The sequence below is a fragment of the Sceloporus occidentalis genome, unplaced genomic scaffold, assembly GCF_023333645.1.
Source record: "Sceloporus occidentalis isolate IW3139 unplaced genomic scaffold, rSceOcc1.0.p SCAF_270, whole genome shotgun sequence".
Taxonomy (NCBI): domain Eukaryota; kingdom Metazoa; phylum Chordata; class Lepidosauria; order Squamata; family Phrynosomatidae; genus Sceloporus; species Sceloporus occidentalis.
In genome coordinates, this window is record NW_028317250.1 from 813685 (window position 1) to 836020 (window position 22336).

Sequence of the window (22336 nt, forward strand, 5' to 3'; positions counted from 1 at the left end):
CTCTTGGAACCCTCCAAACCCCAGCGGACGGCATCCTCACGTCTTCCCCCATTTATAATAATAATTATCATGAAAAAAAAATTTTTTTGTGACGTTACAGATAGTTCTGTAAAGGTTTCGATATATCTCTAGAATGTTAGATATTTGAAACGGAATGTAACGTTTCTTTATTTCAGAATGCTCGTATAAGACGGTTCCATGACTTCTTGAGCGCTTTTCAATCTGAAAATAGAGATTTACATGCAGTAAAGGAAGTGAAAAATGGGTCCCTTTCCCAAAAATAAAATTTATATATTTTTTTAAATAAATAATAATAAAAAATTATTAAATAAATGATTAAAATTAATACATTTTATTTAATAATTAATACAATTAAATTACTTAACTATTTTAGCTTTAAATGTAGTTAAGTGCGGCTTATAAAAATTACAATTTTCTTAAGTGGAACCCCAATTCCTCTGATTTAATGCATTGCTGGGTTCAGTGCTGAGTTTATGCAGAGCTGTAAGGCTGGAGTCAGGACTCGAAGGATGAATTCATTTCTTTCCCAGGACGCTGATTGGTAACCACCCACCCGAAGCGAAATAATACGGCTTCTGGAGTATGTGCCCAATAAAATGTTACAGCCTATTGTGTAAAATTAGCCTCACCCACTTTATTCTAACAACGTATAAAACATCCAAAATTGTAAATATTTCAGATTTTGACTCAAAAAGGTTATTTTCTTTGCCCTTTGTGATTTCCGCCTATCAGAATTCTCCGTTCTCTTTCACCTGTGACTTTAGATGATTCAGAATACTTTCTTTAAAGAGCAGTTGTGTGGTTTTTTTTTCCTTTTTTTTCTTGAATTCTCACGCTCGGGAAATATAATTAGAAAATCTCCGGATGTTTAAGGTTTAGGGTGTGCCAGGTGAGTCGCGTTGCAGCTTATTCCAGGTAGCGTCTCATTCACTGATTTTATTTTCTGCTGTCATGTGATAAATTTAGACCCTCGCAAAAAAAGTGGAACTCTAACCAAGTCATTTTTTGCCTTAAATTTTGTGCCTTTTTTTTTTTAAAAAAAAAAAGAACTTTAAATATGGTTGTGAATGAGGCTTTTTGTCTAGTAATATATTAAATAAATCAGTCTTAAAGTAAGATTAATTCAAAATAATTTTCTTCTTAATGACTCCAAAATAGAAATGCAAGAATAAAGGAATTTGGCGAAAATACTATTTACTTTTCACTTCTGTTCGATTAGCCGGAACTTTAAAAAGATAGAGTAATACTAGAAAGCTAATTATCATGTTAAATAACCCAAATGATGGCACCCCGTAGTGCTTATAGAGGTACCCCCCAATAGTTGGGCCGATCGTTCGGGTGAATGGTTGAATGGAGGCACATATCCCCAGCATGGCACCTAAAAAAAAGACAACATTAATAAATTAGTTCGCCTTCACTCATGAATTCTGAAATATTCTAGATTTGTTCCGTCATGTCAACTCTCTCTGTATAAGGTGCCAAGGAGCCATGCCCTTGGCACACATTGGACATTCCTGAGCTCCACGGAGAACCACAAGGGTGAAGCTCGGAGAACCACAAGGGTGAAGCTCGGAGAACCACAAGGGTGAAACTTTCTTTTTAAATTTGTGCCAGGAATGCCTCCCAAAAACCAGGTTCTCCAACCACCCTCCTTGGCAGACCCCTAAGACCCAGCTCACTAAGATGCCCATAAACCATGCCATAGTTCCTTGCCAGAGGGTCTTACGTTCTTCTTGAAGACCCCAAAGATGGAAGAGTAGAAGGCATCATTAGCCAGTTCAGATCCTGCTTAACTTCCTTAACTTGTGGTGAGCTGGGCCTGGGCCAGGACCTGGCTTCAAACCAATATTGGCTCACCTCGTTCTAGCTTCAGAACCTCGTTGCCACCACTAAAGCTTTGCGCTTTACCAACCTGTGTCCGATGGTGGAACAGCCTTGGTCAATATGCTGTCTGTGATAATTCCTGAGATGCACAAGACAAATATCATTGGGGCGGCGATAACGCAGAAGTGCCACACGTTGGTCATAAGCATCTATAAAAAAACACAATACGTTTAAAACGATAAAATAAGCGGTAATGGAGCGGATACATTATGAAAATGATGTAAATGAGGAAAGCCTCGTGTTCTATTTTATTGGAGTTGGTGACCTGACCTCTTTTTAGTGAACATTTTATGGAACAAAGTGAACTTTAAACAAGTTGAATAAAACTGTCCAAACCGTAGCATCCTGACTCTTTCACTCTCAGCCAGGAAAGAGATACTTTGTGTTGGAACGATAATTGTTAGTGTGATGCGCCTAAATGCGCTATTGTAACCAGGGGCGGACTGGGCCGGGGGGCAGGGGGGCAATTGCCCCCCAGGCCGCCCTAAATCCGGGCCGGTGGGCCGGACGGACGAGCATTCAATGCGGCTGCGGCCGCAAAGTTAAAAACTAAGTGGCCGCGAGCAGGATTGAATGCGGCCGTCATGCGTACCTGGCGTGGGAGGGAGGGGGGCGGTCCGCCCCGGCTGCCGCTCATCTGAGGGGTGCCACCATGCCGGCACGCCTTCAGAAACGATGCGCGCGGCAACTGTGGCTGTGCGCCGGGACTTGATGTCAAGTCCCGGCGCACAACATTGAAGCCACGCCCACCGCCTTCCGCGCTCAGTACACCGGAAGGACAGGAAAAAGAAGAAGAGGAGGAGGAGGAAAAGTGAAAGAAGAAAAGGTAGGAAAGAGTGGATTAGTAAGTGTGTGAGAGTGATGGGTGTTATGCTGAATGTAAGTGTGTGAGAGTGATGGGTGTTATGCTGAATGTAAGTGTGTGAGAGTGATGGGTGTTATTCTGAATGTAAGTGTGTGAGAGTTATGGGTGTTATGCTGAATGTAAGTGTGTGAGAGTGATGGGTGTTATGCTGAATGTAAGTGTGTGAGAGTGATGGGTGTTTCAGATAGCATGGATGTGTAAGTGTTGGGGGATAGCTTGGCATAGGGAGTCCGTAATCACATTCCTTTCATGCCCAGATTCCAGCATGTAGTGGCTGCCTAGGCATGATAGGAGTGTGATTGCTGTTATAAATTATTTTTTGGTCCAACTTTGGTGTGTTAACACTTTTATTGGACAGAATAATTAAATGACAGTATTAATATATATATATATATAATTGCAAACAGCAATCACACTCCTATCATGCTAAGTCAGCCAGCTAGAACCTGGGCATGATAGGATTGTGATTGTTGTTATATATATTTGTGTATATATATATATATATATATATATATATATATATATATATGTTAATATTGTTGTTGATTTTTTTGTCTAATTTTGGTGTTACTTTTAATAAAGTATTTTAAAGGTTTTTTTTTGGGTTTTTTTTCAGTTTTGGCCAAGTGAATGCTGAATTTTTAGTTTCAGTCCAGAATTTTCATTTCGGTGCATCCCTACTATATACTATGCCAGTCACTAAAGTGATAAGCCTACACCACATCAATGTATGGCTTAGTATATAGTGATAGGGGTTGTCAGTGTCTGGCTCAATGTATAGGCACACATTGACGGTGGTACCGCGTAATCCCTAAGCATATAATGATAACAAATATGCTGTACCCCTGTCAATGTTTGCCTAACCATAGAAACTATGCAGTTTTAAAGTGTGTGTGTGTGTGGGGGGGGGTGCCACATACAGGGTCTGCCACAGGTGCCAAATACTCTAGGTACCCCCCTGCATCATGCGGCTCTCAGACCCAATGGCCATGCCTCAGCTCCTCTTCCCACGTCTTAAAAGTGGTGGGATGAAGAGCTGAGGCATGCGGTGCGTGCACGCCGGCCACTTTAATTTCATTAGGCGCTGGTGGAGTGACTGCCGCACGACGGCCGCTTTCAATGTCGCTCGCAGCCGCTTTGATGGTGCAACGGGCCAGTTGACTAGACTTGCCCCCCAGGCCTTAGGCTGCCAGCCCTCCCCTGATTGTAACCAAAAGGAACCACAACGTTCTGGACCCTCTCCAATGCTGAGGCTTCATGAAATCCAGGGGAACAAAATATATAAATATAGTTATACGAGAGATTTTTGTTCTTTGTCTTGGCCGCCTCTGTTACTGTAGTTCTGCTATTTGAATCTTAAAGAGTTGACATCAATGGGATTCTTTCTGAGAACTCCACGGCAATAATAATAGGATGTGATCTTAGACGTCCTTTTCAGAAGTGCCTTTGAAGAGCTGTTCCTTGCGTGTGTTGACTTTGTGCAGTTTGTAACATTTATAGTCGATTCTGTGGATCTCGAATAAACGAGTCTATTCCTCGTAGGCTAGGAGACCTGGGTCGTTAGAGAGGGAGGTCTCCAATCCAACGCGCTTTCCAAAAGCCTGGTACCTTCTCGCTTTATAAATCGGGGTGGAACTTCGGAAACTCTCCGCCGCGATTCAGGGAAGGGTGACTCTAAAGGGTTGTTAAAGGGTTTGAAGGCCGAACTCAATTTGGCTTAATGGCGTTAATTGCCTGTGAATTAACAGACTCGGCTATTACTACGGAGTCCTCACAATCTCGACAAACCAGAGGAAGCAAGAATAAGGACATGACTCATTGCATCTAGAAGATCCAGTCCGTGTACAAAGGTTGGATATCGAGATGGTGGTGCAGTATCTTAGTGGTGCCATCATAAATGAGGAGATCATGTAAGAACTTGATATAGCAGCCCCTACCTTTAGTCTTCCATACCCCGCTAGCTTAATAAAAACGCAATACATTCACAGACAACATAATGGGTTTTTCCCCTATGTTCCAAAGTCACAGCGGTCTTGTTCTTATTGGGTCTGTGTGAAAGGAAAGGTTGCACAGATCTTGACCAAGTCTTTGGTCTCAGAAGTTCTCAGGGTCAAGCTGATACTTCTTAAAACTAAGCCTGAAAAAAAATGAATCCATGTCCCACTTACCATTGCAAGTCCAACTCCAATGGAGACCACCATGCTCACTACAAGCAGGGTATCTTCTGTGAATCGATTGATGAGAAGTCCCACCATAAGTCCCTGAACCACCTGCAAAATGAGCCACCTGTGAATTTCTTGTATATTTTTAAAGCAAATATGGAAAAACAAAATTGAGCTATCAAGGTTTCTCCTGGTAAGACCCAAATCATTACCCAATCCAGCATCCAAAAACAAACATTTTTTTTTTTTATAAAGGAAAAGTAATTTGGAAGGGCAGCCCTAAAGCCTCTGAGATGCTACCTGAAGGCTAAATCATAATAGTTTTTACTAAAATGTAATCTTTTCCAGATTGGCCGGAAACGTTGGATGGTTTAGGTGGGTCCATCTCTCATAGCAGCTTCACGTGACGTCCACCAAAGAACCACATTGTTTGAAGTATCCACCACGGGACAGATTAACCCTCGGCTTACAATAAAGTCAGATATGGTCACCAAGCGACCAAGTTCTGGATTTTTGAGTTATCACAAAATATTGCTAAAACTAAAAGTCAGGGCTTAGTGAACAAGGCCCACCACGTCATAGATTGTTACATTGTAACAATTACACACACGGAATTTGGGAATACGATTCATGAATCGTTGTTTCCCTCCTATGTCGTTAGACATACAGACCAAATGGTTTGCATGTATTTGGTTTTCCAGGGGCACTTGTGGCTGCGACAGGTGAAATACGATTTCTTGTAACCTCGGCCAAGTCAAATGTTACTCTGTCTGTAGGAAGAGGATATGGTTAGCTCTAGGCAGAGGTGGTAAATGTTAAGCATGTCTCCAGCCAAGGAGCGTGAGAATGATTTCAGACACGCTACTGCGCAGAAGAAAAAGAATTGAGGGGAGCTCCACCTAAATGTCAAGTAGAAACATATTTTAAAAAAAAGTATCGGAGCCTTAGCCAAGGAAATGAGATCTTCTTACTGCCACCCATGAGAGCTAACAATGGAGCCACTCCTTTCAGATGAGAAAGAAAATCCTCTCCACATATGAACTCACTGAAGCAGGAGAACTATGCCCAGCTACCGACAACATTCCATTCCAGATTTCTGGGGCCCCGTAAAAAATAGCTTTACATTACAGAAGCCTTCCTCATAGAGAAGACGTTAGCCTGCCTCCGCAAAAGAAAACAAAAAGTCCCCCCCCCCGCCATCACGTTACAGGCTCATCACTTTTAGTGCAAAACCGGTTTTATTGCTCTAAAAAAAACAAAAACAACCAAAAATCTGGTATGGAATTAGAACTCGGGGTCCAACGCAATGGCAACTCGATGTATAAAATAGCTGTAGAGTCTTCCAAAGACCACATTGACAGATGGCGGTGGGTTGCGAAGGAAAACAGGGGCTAGATTTAGGTCCATCTGAGCGATGGCTACCCGACAGTCTCTGGGTACTGGAAAATCTAGAGGGGTACTACAGACAGTGTCTCGAGTAAGGGGTCTGATTCCTTGTTGGCGTTCCACCATGGCTGGATCTTGAGTTGGTGAGCACCATAGTGTTGGACTGAGAGAACCAATGTTGGTGTTGGTGGTTGGCGAACCATGTTGGTGTTGGCCTCTACCAGCCATAAGGGTTTCTAGTTCTACTCTAGACTCTTTCTTGAGTAGAAGCTATAACAATTCCAACATATTTTAGTTATAGGCACAAGAAACAATATGGTTGCAGAAGGAGCAGGCGGGGAGTTTTGTTGCCCCTATTTCTGTATCTCTAACACGAGACTCTCTTCTTCCTAGTTGGAAGGGCACAGAAATTGGGTAGAAATTGAGGAGACAGGGAGCGGGGCATCACATGACACACATGAACATTTTCCTCCACATTTTGTTTTGTGACATAAACTGTGCAGATTCTCAGGAAAAAAGGGACCATTACGACGAAAAATGTCCGCCCGTCTGTCCACGGCACATACCATTTTTGTAATTTAATCTGCTTTATTTTCCCTTTTCTCCTCCTCTGTGAACTTTGAGCGCTGGACGTCTTTGAAGCTCTGAACAAAGAAAGTGCGGCTCTGATGGAATCTGCTCTGTCATCAGTAAACAAGGCAGGAAGGAAATACTTGTGGGGCGGAATAACGGGGCCTCCATATATATGCCAAGGGCGAAATAGCCAGGAACGCAGATAACACCAAGTGATGCACTAACGCAACACCAACCACTGCGATGGAATGCGCCAGAACATCTTGGATATTATGTATCAATTATTTTTGAAGACTGGATACATTGTATAACAGCCACCGCTAACGCCAAATCAAGTCGCTACATTCACGCAAAGTCCTGGATTTCATCATCTGCTTGTTTTATGACATCATAAAAAGTTCAGCAATGTTTCCCCAGCTTACCATTAAAACGGGCCAACCCAATAAAGAGTGTGAGCCAAAGACATCTATCTACATAAAATAGACACTCGTCTTAGATTAAGGAGCCATATGGCTAGCCCATGCATGTTTATATTCCCTCACTGTATTACCCTCTACCACCTCTGCTGGGAGGCTGTTCCGCTTATCTACTACCCTCTCAGTAAAGTAAAAAAAATAAAATGTGTTTCTGCGTTTGTGGTGGAATGCAGTGATATATAATATAATATAGACTTTTATCTATGTTGGCAACGGAGTGGAACATACTAATGTCTCGGTACATATAGGCTGTGTTTAAACATAAATATCCAAACATTTGACGAGAGATTTAATGTTCTCTTTTGAAACGCTATCATCAAAACTCATCCGTCCACATTTTTGGGAAGCTGCCCTGTTTGCGCTTCCTTTCCACATAAGCCTTTTTTTGTTTTATCTCCAAACATCGCACAGTTTAAAGTAAACACAGGTCTTATTTTTCCATTATCAGTCATGATGAAATTTTTTTTTTTTCAAATCAATGACTACAACCAAAAATTAAGTTATTTATAGCATTGGGCTTAGATTTTAACATTTATAAAATAATATAATAATATAACCATGATATAAAATTAGGCCATAACAACATTGGGTGGGTATCCCCAAAATCCTAAAAAAAATTGTAAATTTAAAAAAATTGTTAAAAAAATACCTATCACATAAAAAAAACTTTTTTTTTTTTTGGTTTGTCCCTATATAATATTCAATAATAATAATAATAATAATAATAAATAAATAAATAATAATAATAAATAAATTATATATATATATATATATATATATATATATAAATATATACAAGTTTTTCTTACCAGTTGGAGGATACCGAAATACGACATTAAATATCCAGCACCTGCTGTGTCCAGTTGAAAAAAGTCAACAGAAGTAACTGGGAACATGATCATAAAAAGACCTGGTAATATATGAGAGTCTTTATTACACAAATAAATCGGGAGATTGGTGAAAAATAGATATTTCAAGAGTAATAATTTAAGGAAAAAATTCTTGATATACAAATATCTGTATTTTTTTTTGTTTTGTTTTATTACCCTGTCTTAGTCTAGAAGCCATTAAAACATAAAGATATAGGGAGCAATGCTCACTTTTGGGGAATTTAGGGTTAAGCTGAGTCACATGTTACATTTTTTAGTTAAAGTAGCAACAGTCGCGCGGTGATCCTTGGCTGGAGAGGTCGAGTTATTGCTCTTTGTTGCTGGTAACCAACGTTGTAGAGCTCAGCGTCAGTCAGCAGCCAGAAAGCCCGGTAATAAATATCACGTGTAAGAAATGGGTGCCGATGCCATTTTAAATACATTTTTTACTGAATAAGGGGAGACATATTGGCTTTGAATATGATAAAAAAAAAACACCTAAGGCCGATGAGACTATTACTATATCCTGATATAATCGGGGTCAATAGAAAACACTTTAATTATTTAAATATGTGGAAAATACAAGCTGTAATAAATAATTACGGCAAACACATGAAGCTTTCTCCTGCCCCTCGTGTGGGGTAGATAGGAAAGCTCCTTGCGGAGGGTAGAATGCATTGCCCCTATACTACCCCTGAGCCTCGACACCGAGAGGTCCCTTTCTTAGAGTTCATAATTCTTCAAAAGAATTCAAACAAGAAATATAAAAAAAATTAACCTCTGATGAAAAAAAAAACACTGAAAAGGAAAAAATTCATACCTAATGGGAATCCGGAAAGAATTTTGATGATGAAAATTGCCGTGACGCCCGGAAACTCTAGAAGCCGTCCAAGTTCAGTGAAGTTAAAGACGCTGGAGGCCTTTGAGGGGTCTGCGGAATAAAGTTGTGGTTTCAGTCTTGTTGAACGGCGCTAAATATCAGCGAATACGAAGCGATTATCGAGCCGGGGAGATAATATTACTTTTTCCAGATGCCGGTTCTACTCTCTTGGGTTTGGTTTGGGTCGGTATGTAGGCCATCACGATCACGCAGCTCAGGAGGCTGACGGCCAGCGAGATGAAGGAGGGGGTATAAAGGCTGAAGACAGAAGAACATCAGTTACTGCGAGAAGAATAATGGGGTTTATTTATTTATTGTTTCTATACACATTATCGGGGCTTTTAGGGCAGTAGAACCCTGCGATACCCTCATACCCAGCAAACATTCTGACCTCCTAGAAAAGAGGGGCATCAGGGGAGGAGAGAGGGGCATCAGGGGAGGAGAGAGGGGCATCAGGGGAGGAAAAAGGGGCTTGGGGACCAAAAAGAGACTGGTAAAACTAAACGCTAAAATAATTAACCCCTTAAGATCCAATGTGGTCATAAACAAACTACTGTGTGGTTGAAGACCTTTTGAGTCATCGGCTCGTGTGACTATTAGGAAGTAAAGTTGACAGAAGACGCACAAACACGACTTATTTCAGTTGTTATTTTAAACAAATAAAAAGGAAGCGCGTGTTGATATAGACGACACGACTCCCTGCCGCATCCACAGCTGTTATGGCATCAAATACGTGCAAAGTGACATCACAGATCCCGGCGTGGGGTATATGAGGGTCTTTAAGCTCATGCGCCGCGTCTCAGCCGTACCCCCTGAAAACCGCATCACAGTTCCTGGGACCCAGATACCGAGAATCTGTGTATAAACCCAGGGGTTTACTTCTTACCCCAGGCTCAAGGTCTCGGGGGTGAATGGGCAGATTGTCAGGGTTTTAGTCCAGTCTCGGGGTGAATGGGCAAATTCTCTCAGTCTAGAGCCGACTCCATCAGATTCCCATATCTGAGCATCCCTTTTGGTGATTTATCACAGCAGAAATCCCTGCTTGAATGCAGGTGACTTCGTTCAGAATATCATTAACTCCTACGAAGGACCATTATCAGAACCATCTGGTTGCCACCATAGCGAGTCACAACCATAGAATATTTTGTGATGGGGTCTCAAAGGGTTAATTGAAGCACATCAGGGTCCACTTATTCCAGAGGGTCCAAATTCTTTATAAAGTGGTCCATACTCCCCCGTTAGAGTCACAAAATTGCTCTTCAGATAAAGTTTAACCCTTTATTCTTTACTTGGACCATCACAGCCGTGGGGCCCCTAGGCCACAGCAGCCAAATGCCCTTTAGGTCCCTAAACCGGATGGAGATGCCGAAGGGCTCTCCCCGCTCCTGCAATCTGTCCACAACCATCAGGACTGCGAAGGAAGAATTTGGCAGCGAGATAAGCCTCACCCCGCACACCACCCGGACGGACACACAGGGCCATTGTTCGCAGACATTTGCTGCAGACGTCCGCGAAGCTTTGATTGCTCTGCGCAGAAGGCGATCGGATGAAAAGCTCTGTGTCCGCGCCGGGCTGTCTTCCTGCCTCAATACAGAATGTACAGTAAAAGGAAGAAAAAAAGGGGAATTTATGAAGCTGGGATCTGCAGAATCTCACGAGCCCAAAACGAAAACTGTATAGAATATAACGCTTAATACGGGGGGGGGGGGGGGGGGGCAGACTGGAGCCGGACCCTCCCAGCACAAAGCTGTGACCTCCATAGAACTATCATTCCTTGGCTTCTTGGCTTCCACCATATTTAATGGGGTCCTGACCATTAGCATGTGACTCTAAAAAGGGCCATCCCTGCAGGAAACATAGAGTTTGCCTGCATGTCGGCCCCATCCGGCCCCATCTAGTCTGCCTGTAAACACTCACACCTTAATCAGTCGTTGGTCTCGTCTTAGATTCAGGAGCCGTATGTCTATCCCATGCATGTTTAATACCCAGTGGCGGATCTACCGGGGTCGCAGGGGTCGCGACTGCGACCGGGCCCCGGCGGCAGGGGGGCCCAAGCCAAGGGGCCGCCCGAAATCTTTTTTACGTTTTTTTTTTTTAAATAAGGCAGGGGCGTCCAACATGCGGCCCACGGGCCAAATGCGGCCCGCGAGACCTCGAGGTGCGGCCCGCGTAAGATCGGCAGCCAGGGCAACCGATCTTACACGAGCCGCACCTCAAGCCCTGCTACTTACTTGTGGGAGGGTCTTCTGGACAGCACAGAGGAAGCGGAGTTCACGTGACTTCCTACTTCCTCTGTGCTTTAGCAGAGAAGGCAGAGGGAGGCCGCGCCCCCTGCTGAAGTCTGTGAGCGGCATCGAAGGGAGATGCAGTGCAGGTAAGGGGGTGGGGAGGGTGTTTGAATGAGTGTGTGTGATTGAGGGAATGAATCTGTGAATGAATGATTATATGAATAAATGAGTGTGTGTGTGTGTGTGTGTGTGTTAGCATGGATGTGTAAGTGCTGGAACCTAGGCATGATGGGACTGTGATTGCTGTTAGCAATCACACTCCTATCATGCCAAGTCAGCCAGTACATGCTGAAACCTGGCCAGCTGCCCCCCTTGTGTAGTGATAATGCCAGCAGTATGGGGTCTGCACTTACAGCCACCCTGTACCAGCATGTACTGGCTGACTTGGCATGATAGGAGTGTGATTGCTAACAGCAATCACAGCGAGCACAGTCCCATCATGCCTAGGTACCAGCATTTACTGGTTGCCTAGGCTAACAGCAATCACACTCCTATCATGCCAAGTCATATTGCTAATTTTGTCCAATTGTGTGTTACCTACTTTTATTAAACATGTGAGTTTTTATTATTCTTTTTAAAGGTGGGGGTCATTTTCGGTTTTGGATAAGTGAACCCTGAATGTTTTGGTCCAGAATTTTCATTTTAGTTCATCCCTAGAATAAATCTAGGGAATCCTGAATTTGTAGTCGCAAAACTTTCAAGGCCCAGAAATCAGTGAGAGGAAGAGTAAAGATTTTGTGTCATTTTACTTTATTTTAATCTGCATATTTTATTAAAGGCCATATTTTTTGTCACAGTGAAAAATGAGTGCGGCCCGCGCACGGATACAATTCTGATGAAGTGGCCCACTGCAGAAAAAACTTGGACACCCCTGGATTATGCCCTTTGTACATGCGCCCCTTTTTCTTGGATTATGATTCAATATGTAAATTGAATTTGTTGAATTAGTTGAAAAAAAATTGTTGGGTAAAAATCATGGTTTTTTTGGGGGGGTGAGGGGGTGGGGGGGTGAGGGGGTGGGGGGGTGAGGGGGTGGGGGGGCCCTTAACAGATTCTCGCACCCGGGCCCTGAGGCATCTAGTTACGCCCCTGTTAATACCCTCACTGTATTACCCTCTGCCACTTCTGCTAGGAGGCTCTTCCACTTATGTACCACCCTCTAAGAGGGAGGGCTCATACAGCATAACCTTATACAGTAAAAAAGGCATTTAAGAAGAAAATTAAAATTATGATGGAAGGCAACCCATGTTTCCACATTGTAAACCCATGTGATGTCTCTCTTCGGTCTCCCCTGATGCCCCTCTTTTCTAGGAGGTCGGAATGTTTGCTGGGTATGAGGGGATCGCAGGATTCTACAGCCCTAAAAGCCCCGATAATGAGTATAGAAACAGCAGGAAACGGCTTTATAAATTAAACGGGGTAAATAAAATAAATTTTCAACATAATTTCCAGATGTAAGGAAAGTAAACAACATTTAAAGATACATCGATATTCACGACAATACAGAATGCCGCGTGGGAGCGCAGAGCGCGGATACATTCTTGTCGAATGATATCACAGAATAATCTTTCTTTTCTCGAGGAAAAACACGAGATGAAAATACTTTCTGGTGGGCATCGGAACAATAAAGCCTCTCACGTCAGGCTGTGAATCAAAACACCGGGAACAAAAAACAGGACTGAAAAATTCAAATATTATTGGAGAGTTTGCTGGGGCGGAGCCTAACTATGACATCATCCAGAAACGCCGCTTATTATTGGCAGGAACACCTGTGCTCAGATGACCAATGACATCGCTCCGAAAGACAAATCTGATTTCTGACATCATGTCAAGTGATTTTTGTCTTTACAATGTGCTTATCAAAGTTTAAGCAAATGCATGGATCAAAAGATCCCTTCTTAGCTCATTATATTTACATAGAGGATTGCCAAGGAAGCAATAAATGTAAACTCCATTTGGTCCAAGCACGACCATAGGAGGGTGGTAGAGACATGGAACAGCCTCCCAGCAGAAGTGGTAGAGGGTAATACAGTGAGGGGATTAAACATGCATGGGGTAGACATACGGCTTCTTCTCTGTTTTTGGCGAGTTCTTGTTCCAATCACAAAGACTTTAACAACATGATCCATCCAGAGTATCAATCTGAAATCTGAGCACCGGTTTGTAAATCTGCCAAGAATGTGAAAAAAAGTATTTTCTCCTGTTTTTTATTATTTTTTTTAGCGGTATCATTTTTCACCGAAACAAACTTTTTCCACAAACTGTACCCTGCAGGCGGTTTCAGATCTGTGACTAATTCCGTGATCTCATGATATTCCACGTAATTATCTTCATATGAGGAGAGATAATTAACTCATTCAGAACTGGGTTCTACCGGCTTCTCCCACCGGCCCCTCTGCACCATAACCTCGAATGGATAACGGATTGGGTTTGGTCTGCGCTTTACATCACGAATCCTATGGAGATTTCCAGATAGAACCTCAAAAATATGATTTGTCTTCCATCCCAATCAGGAACCCAATGCTTAATTTAACTGCAGAACGGTCCATGGTGCGCTGCAGAGTAAAGTCACCCCTAAGGGAACTGAAATTATCAACACTTAGACATAAAAATGTAACAACTCATCCATCTTCTCCCAAAATCTACCTTTTAACCTGGTCCCGTACACAGGCCATGCTTCCAAAACCCGCTCCTGCATGCAATTGCTTCCTAACATTGGGAGGAACGTGGTGGTGGCCCCATCACCAGCTCAGACCCAAGCCAGGGTCATCTCTACTCCGAGATCATCTTTTCTACACCAAAACGTCAAGACTTTGACGTTGAGAGGTTCCTAGTAATTGATTCTAAGCTACAAATACTTCTTCATCGAGAAGCCAGCATTATGAAGGATATCTCACCATAGTTATATAGACTCTAGGAACAAGGACATTCTAGAAGTTTCTCTAACTGGAGTGAAAGTTAAATAAATGAAAAGATGTATTTCTTATTTCTATATCTCTTGGAAAACGAAGATTATCATCCCTTATCCGGCAGATGCTTATTTTTAATTTATTTTAATTGCACGATTTAGAAGAACAATTGGGTGGTGTCCAAGCCGACACAACGCAAATCAAATCAACCAAACAAGGCGTTCCGTGGCAAAAAACATAATCCATGAATTAACCCAGATATATGGGACAACCTGTGACAGAAAAAGTACGCAACCAAAACGCATGAACTGTACGGGCAGAACAATCGATAACTACAAGGTGTGAGATTACCATGCGGCATGAAGAATGGAAACAAAAGGTAATTACGGGGGTTACATTGTAGCACGCAGATAAAAGGGAGATGTTACAAAACCACCAGGAACATTCCATCGGTTGGGATGGAATGAAGATTATTTAAAAAAAAAATTCTTCTTTTCTAAAACTTTTTTCTTTCTGAAGAACTCGGTAACGGTCAGCAGTTTGAGACGTCCCTTTAATTGATTTGTAGAAACCCCCCACATGCACTTGCCCCTTTATTTGCCTCTAGTTCCTTAGTGGCCAAACACATCTCCTGTTGCTGCACTTAAGTGGTACACTCATTGCTCATTGCCATCCAGCTCCAGTGCCGGCTCATGCAAGACCCGCAGGGGTGGAGTCTATCTTGATTGAGGGGTCTTTTCTGCCACTGATTGGCTGCTTTATCCAACCAGTCAGGTTTTTCTCTGCAGCACTGGTGCTGGCTGGCAAGGAGCATACCACATAGGTGCAGGTCTGGAGCTGAAGCTTCTCCCTTAAGGTAAGTAGCAATTAATCTCACCATGGAAGATGGCCACGTTTTCCAGTAGGAATGGTCATAGCTGTTTGTTATCCTTGCAGGAGATTTTTTTTTAATGTTTTTGGATATTTTCGTTTCGCGGGTAAAGGCAAATTGTTGCTTCTTATTACCGTCTACATTTTTCAAATCGGAACAGGCTTCTCTTATAAGTCACCCTGTTTTATAGTTACACGTGTATAATACGGTTTCTCACCCGTAGTGCGTGGCCAGGTACCCTCCCAGAGAGGATCCGATGATAATTCCAACTCCAAAACAGAGTCCGAGGATCCCTAGCGAATCAGCTCGTTCCTTGTCAGCCGTCATATCTGTCACAATCATCTGAGCTCCTAAAAAGAACAAACGGAAGCATTTAATTCCAATAAAATCCCAAATAGTCCGTTACAGTTACAAGAACAATTAGAATTTCCCCACAGAGTGAAAAAAAACACCGGGGTAAAAAGATTTCCATTGAATTTTAAAGATTTTTCTAAATTAAATTTACTGACACAACTGGCAAAGCCAAATATCTCTGATTATTTCAGATACATGTGACCTTTGTATAGATGACATCAGAAAATAAGAGTTTACGGCTGTGAGCGCTTTAAAATGCTTGTAAAGTTTACAAGAAAATCATGATACTATATCGCCGCCAAGTGGAAAAGTCAGGCATTACAACCAATAACTGAACGTTTCATTGTTGCTGGTAGAAAAGGTCTGTTCTTCCAGAGTTTAGCCGAGTGGGGGGCAGCAATGCTTGTATTTTAGATTCCTCAATACACTATAATGTAAATTACACAATCATTTTCTCTCTCTCTCTCACACACACACACATCATGACGTCCATGAAAATAACATCAGATGGATTAAAAATCCAGCGCAGTTGTAAATGACTATTGTAGCTGGAAACTACCTTAATGGAATCTCTTCAGAGGCCCTTTATCACTCCCATCACTCCTGTGTCCCAATGGCCCTTTATCACTCCCATCACTCTTGTGTTCCAATGGCCCTTTATCACTCCCATCACTCCTGTGTTCCAACGGCCCTTTATCACTCCCATCACTCTTGTGTTCCAATGGCCCTTTATCACTCCCATCACTCCTGTGTTCCAATGGCCCTTTATCACTCCCATCACTCCTGTGCTCCAATGGCCCTTTATCACTCCCATCACTCCTGTGTTCCAATAGCCCTTTATCACTCCCATCACTCCTGTGTCCCAATGGCCCTTTATCACTCCCATCACTCCTGTGTACCAATGGCACATTGTGTTCGCTGATCCAAGTTTAAAAGGCTAGTTCATGGTTAGAAAACCCTTTTTTGAAATTATGTTACAGCCAGAAATTTCCTTGTTTTCCATGAAAACAGCTGAGTGACCCCAAACTTCTGAACGGTAGCGCATGTATAAATATATATACATTATATTATATGCAGCCTTGTGCAGTTGAATATGCACGATACGGACATTTTCTGTGCATACTAATAGCAGTACCTGGCAGTCCATGCATGAAGACAGATGGAAGTCTGGACAGGAACAGGAATGGTATGCTGGTGGTGAAGGCCAGAATCAGGTAATACACAGAGGCAGAGAGAAAGGAGAGCAGGAGGGCTGCGCGTGGGCCGTACTGATCCGAGAACCTGCAATGGGAAGAAACACGTTTCCAATGAGTTTAAGCTCAGGCGACTCCACTGTATGAGAGACCAACGTGGCTGCGCAGGGCCCTGAGCTGCTGAAGGCACCCCCATCAGGTTCTCTCCTATCAGCAAGCAGACGCAGGCAGAGAAGAACTTAAAAACACTGAAAATGGCTGGAAAATTGAATTCTTCATTCTTCAATTCTTCAATGCGCAGGTAGGTCAGGTAGATGAACCAGGGCCCCTAGGGACAGCGTACCATGCAATAAAGATGTCAACCATCTGAAATAAAATACGTGCTGGTGTGTGAGTAATTATCTCTGCCACGCCAGTCAATTACACCATTAATCAGCAAGTTGAGTAACTTCACCTAAGAATACTAATTATATTCCTAGCGGGTTCAGTTCGGGGGAAAGGATGAGGTTTTTGGTTGAAGTATGATGACATAAAATGTTTGATGACCTCAGTCTCCCTGGGGTCTTTGCTCATCCGTTATCAGAATATGCATCATAGAAGACGTGATCCGCTGTAACAAAACCGGGAGAGAAAAACTTTGTACCAAAAAGTAACCGACGGCCGTCAATGATTTACTCTGAGCGAGAGTTCATTGGCACTTTCAACAATCTTACAATCTTCTAGGCGGAGGGGCGACGACTGGACTTTAAACTGGTCTTTATCGCCCGCATTTATATGAGAGCCCATGTGATTACCCCCATCCGTCCCTCTCTGTCTTTTCTTCTCTCCCTCTATCTTTCTCTCTCTTTTTCTGTCTCCCCCCTCTCTCTCTCTTTCCTCTCTGTCTTTCTCTCTCCCTCACTCTTTCTCTTTTCCTCTTCCTTTTCCTATTTGCCTCTTTGTCCCTCTTTTTTCCTCTCTCTCGTTTCACCTCTCTTTCTCCAAAGATTCTGGCCCCCTTCTTTATCCAGTCTGTCTCGACGTGCATTCATCTGATTGTTACATTTCCTCTCTTCCTCCCATTGAAACAGCGCCACGGATTCTGCAGCCGCTATACAAATGATACAGACAATGATCCTAGAGGTATATAAACATTCACAGGGTCATTGGCTGACTCGGCTGAATAGAAAACCTGTAATTAGACCTGGGACTGAATCTCTCATTCATCTCATTCCAACACCTCGAATTTCTCCAACGTGAAGTGCGCACCCAACGCGGAAAAACTGGTTTCAGCTCCGTGCTGATTCTATGAGGTCAAAACTTAAAATAAGAGAAAATGTTTTTGAAATCTATAGTGAAACACAGAACCTGCCAGCAGGCCGGCCCCATTCGGCCCCCCGTCTAGTCTGCCGTTTTCCTGCTGTAAAGACTCAAACCTTAATCAGTCGTTGGTCTCGTCTTAGATTCAGGAGCCGTATGCCGTATCCCATGCATGTTTAATCCCCTCACTGTATTACCCTCTACCACTTCTGCTGGGAGGCTGTTCCACTTATCTATCACCCTCTGAGTGACACATTTGTTAAAAACAATGGGAAGAATGATCTTCCAGGGGGACACAGGGTGGCCAGAAACAGAAAGCAGGGAAATGGTTGTATAATAAGATTAGAAGTGTCAAAGCTTTCACGGTTACTGACCTCAGGTGAGCAGGACAGCTCTTTATGAAAGTTTCTATGAGTTTATTAAACTGTTCTTGTTGAGGTCACTTTGTGACTTTTTCTCCACAACTTCATTGTACCAACAAGATGCACACAAGGGTTATTTTATTTAAATGTTATGCAAGTTATTCATTATTATTTTTCCACTTTAATATTCTGTATATAGTCATTGAAACATCTTTTCGAGGAATAGAGAAAGATGTGTCATGTAAGCTTTCAAAAGCTCAGAGGTCCCTTTTTCACACGAAACTTTCCAAATGATTTAACAATATGGCAGAACTGGGTAAAACTACCTATAAAAGATTATTATTATTATTATTATTATTATTATTATTATTATTTATGTAACACCAACAATTCCTGCAGCAGGTCTCACAGTCCCTACAGTCTCACAGATGACCTGATACATTAGATAAAGAGATCCTGCCTTCAATAATAATACGGTTCTGCGAAAAATAATAGCATTATATTTAGAAAATCACTTTTCCTACTGAAGGTTGCCGTTAGAACGCTTGCTGTTTAATATAAATCATTTTACCTGCCAAAGACAGGACCACCTATAAGCTGCAGAATCCCAAAGACCGTCTGGAGGTAGCCGAATCCGACAGTGTCCAAGCCAAGAGTTTTCCCTAAATGCTGAGAGATAGAAAAATAAGAACAGGGTGTTAAATAAATGCAAGAGAATTATGTTTTCTCTGTTTATATTAAAAAATATATAAATACACTGACATCAAAGGTTTGGGGATACTCAGCTGTAACATAATTACAAAAGGGTTTCTAACCATCAATTAGCCTTTTAAACTTGGATCAGCGAACACAACGTGCCATTGGAACACAGGAGTGATGGGAGTGATAAAGGGCCATTGGAACACAGGAGTGATGGGAGTGATAAAGGGCCGTTGGAACACAGGCGTGATGGGAGTGATAAAGGGCCATTGGGACACAGGAGTAATGGGAGTGATAAAGGGTCGTTGGAACACAGGAGTGATGGGAGTGATAAATGGCCATTGGAACACAGGAGTGATGGGAGTGATAAAGGGCCATTGGAACACAGGAGTGATGGGAGTGATAAAGGGCCATTGGAACACAGGAGTGATGGGAGTAAAAAAAGTGCCATTGGAACACAGGAGTGATGGGAGTGATAAAGGGCCAGTGGAACACAGGAGTGATGGGAGTGATAAAGGGCCATTGGAACACAGGAGTGATGGGAGTGATAAAGGGCCATTGGAACACAGGAGTGATGGGAGTGATAAAGGGCTATTGGAACACAGGAGTGATGGGAGTGATAAAGGGCCAGTGGAACACAGGAGTGATGGGAGTGATAAAGGGCCAGTGGAACACAGGAGTGATGGGAGTGATAAAGGGCCATTGGAACACAGGAGTGATGGGAGTGATAAAGGGCCTCTGTAGGCCTATGAAGATATTCCATTAAAAATCAGCTGTATCCAGCTACAATAGTCATTTAGAGCATTAAGCCCGCCCTCGCTGGATATTTATATATATATATATACATGTAGAGAGAGAGAGAGAGTCTCAAAGGGAAACTGTCACAGCTTGTGGGATAACAAAATTCATTTATTAAACAGACCTACAACTTTTTTATTCTGCAATTAGTGTAATTGTTTAGAAATGTTTAGTTGGAAAGCAAGTAGCTAAGATTTGAGGCAAAACGTGGCAAAAGTAGAATAATACCCTCATGTCTTGAAATTAACTCAAAACCCAATACTTTATATAATAGATTCTGCTCCACCTGCTCTGATTAATTGAACCCTTTGTAACTAAATGCGGCAGCAGAAACTGCACATAATTGCTACGTGACACAAAAGCCTACAACAACTTTTTAAGAGTTTCTGTGCTGTTTTTTATGGGATTCACCATAACAAGACCTGCCAGGGATTCTTTGCTATAGAGCGCAATTCATTTTTTTGTAACAGACACATTAAAACAGGAGACAACTGGGAATCCTCTTTCTGTAAGAATCGGGCAAATCCAGCCTAAAACTCCAATAGTCCTTTGCCAGCCAAAAACATGTTAAATGAATAGCAGAGGAGCGTGGGGTTTTTAGAGGACAAAAAATTGAGTTTCCTTCTGATTTAAAGGAATCGTCACATAATAATAATAATAATAATAATAATAATAAACCCGTTCCTTTAAATAATATGAACAACCATCATTCACTGCAGGCAATCATGGGTTAATGCATTTGCATAAATCATAGGGATCTGACATGGAACGGAGAAGGGATGGTCATTGAACACACACATACTTACACACACACACACATACACACACATACACATACTTACACACATAACATACTTACACACACACACATACTTACACACACACACACATACTTACACACACACACACACATACTTACACACACACACATACTTACACACACATACACATACTTACACACACACACACATACACATACTTACACACATAACATACTTACACACACACACACATACTTACACACACACACACATACACACACATACACATACTTACACACATAACATACTTACACACACACACACACATACTTACACACACACACACATACTTACACACACACACATACACATACTTACACACACACACATACTTACACACACATACACATACTTACACACACACACATACTTACACACACACACATACTTACACACACATACACATACTTACACACACACACATACTTACACACACACACACATACTTACACACACACACATACACATACTTACACACACACACACACATACTTACACACACACACACACATACACATACTTACACACATACTTACACACACATACACATACTTACACACATACACATACTTACACACACACACACACACATACTTACACACATACACATACTTACACACACACATACACATACTTACACACGCACATATTCACGCTTACACACACACATACTTACACATACAATATACACACACTCGTACTCACTGGGGTCACCGCAAACTGCATGAACAGACACGAAATGTCGATGGCAGCCAATAAATATGTGATCCTGATCACGGTGCGTTTAGATCTCGGATTTCCCGGGTCGGAGGCCATCTGCATTATCGGATCCCTGCCGGTCCTTGCCTGAAAATGGTTTGGCTTGGAGGTAACACCGGACGCTGCATTCGGTTTTGCTTTCTATATTTCAGTTTCCTGCCTTCGGTGCAAAGTTCGAGCCGTCCCTCCCTCCGCCACGCCACGAGACGACTGCTCTGTTTAACACTTTAAGGAATAATTATCACTGAAATCCAAACATTTTACAGCTTCACGGTTTGCGCTCTATCCCTGGAAATTATTTTGCTCGTTGGTTTAAATATATAGGATATAGGAGATCGTTTTCAGGCTTTGGCAACTACTGGCACTCCAGCTGCTGTGGACTACAACTCCCATCATTCTCTGTCTCCTCATCATATTGTAACCATTGGTAGACGGGCTCAGCCCGCCGACTAACAGAACTGGTGTTGGATCGCATAAAAAAGTGAACAGTGGCGGGATTTTTAGTAGGGTCGCACCGGTTTGACAACCATGTTCCTTTAAGGGACAGCCTGACAAATGTTGCAGTCTCTTTTCCCCCAGTGCTGTTACATTGTGTCTGTCGGCACAGAGCCAGCCATGCACCGGGCCGTAAGTCCCACAGATACCAGACCAGAGATCCAGAGAAAAATAGCGATTTTTCCCCATTATGATCCAACCACCGGCCATCGGAAATGGATAATGTTATTGCGCATTTGGGCCACTAGAGGGCGAAGCAGTCCTTAGCCTTTCCTTCCATCGTGAATAGTTCTTTAGAGGTCGCGTTCCATCATTATGAAGTTATGAATGTTTAGAATTAAAAATGGCAAGGATGGTTTAATCAGTGTGATG

General features: G+C 42.4%; 1 protein-coding gene across 1 annotated transcript; it reads right to left on the bottom strand.

Annotated features, from left to right (window-relative positions):
- Positions 1-1211: 1211 nt before the first annotated feature.
- Positions 1212-21532, bottom strand: LOC149275722 (solute carrier family 22 member 18-like). Its single transcript, XM_089504416.1, has 10 exons — positions 21416-21532; positions 18964-19061; positions 16674-16819; positions 15402-15534; positions 9259-9374; positions 9057-9167; positions 8177-8277; positions 4939-5040; positions 1934-2054; positions 1212-1399 (listed from the first exon to the last, which is right to left on the bottom strand). The coding sequence occupies exons 1-10, from the start codon at positions 21530-21532 to the stop codon at positions 1212-1214; spliced, it is 1233 nt and encodes a 410-aa protein (XP_089360542.1).
- Between the last annotated feature and the right edge of the window lie 804 nt (positions 21533-22336).

What these genes read in the sequence shown, in the direction of transcription:
- LOC149275722 (XM_089504416.1), bottom strand. Translation starts at nt 21,532, where the DNA reads ATGCAGATGGCCTCCGACCCGGGAAATCCGAGATCTAAACGCACCGTG. An exon ending in CTTCATGCATGGACTGCCAG is followed by an intron (nt 15,535 to 16,673) that starts GTACTGCTATTA and finishes TGTTCTTTTTAG; the next exon opens with GAGCTCAGATGATTGTGACA. An exon ending in TCTTTCCGGATTCCCATTAG is followed by an intron (nt 8,278 to 9,056) that starts GTATGAATTTTT and finishes ATATATTACCAG; the next exon opens with GTCTTTTTATGATCATGTTC.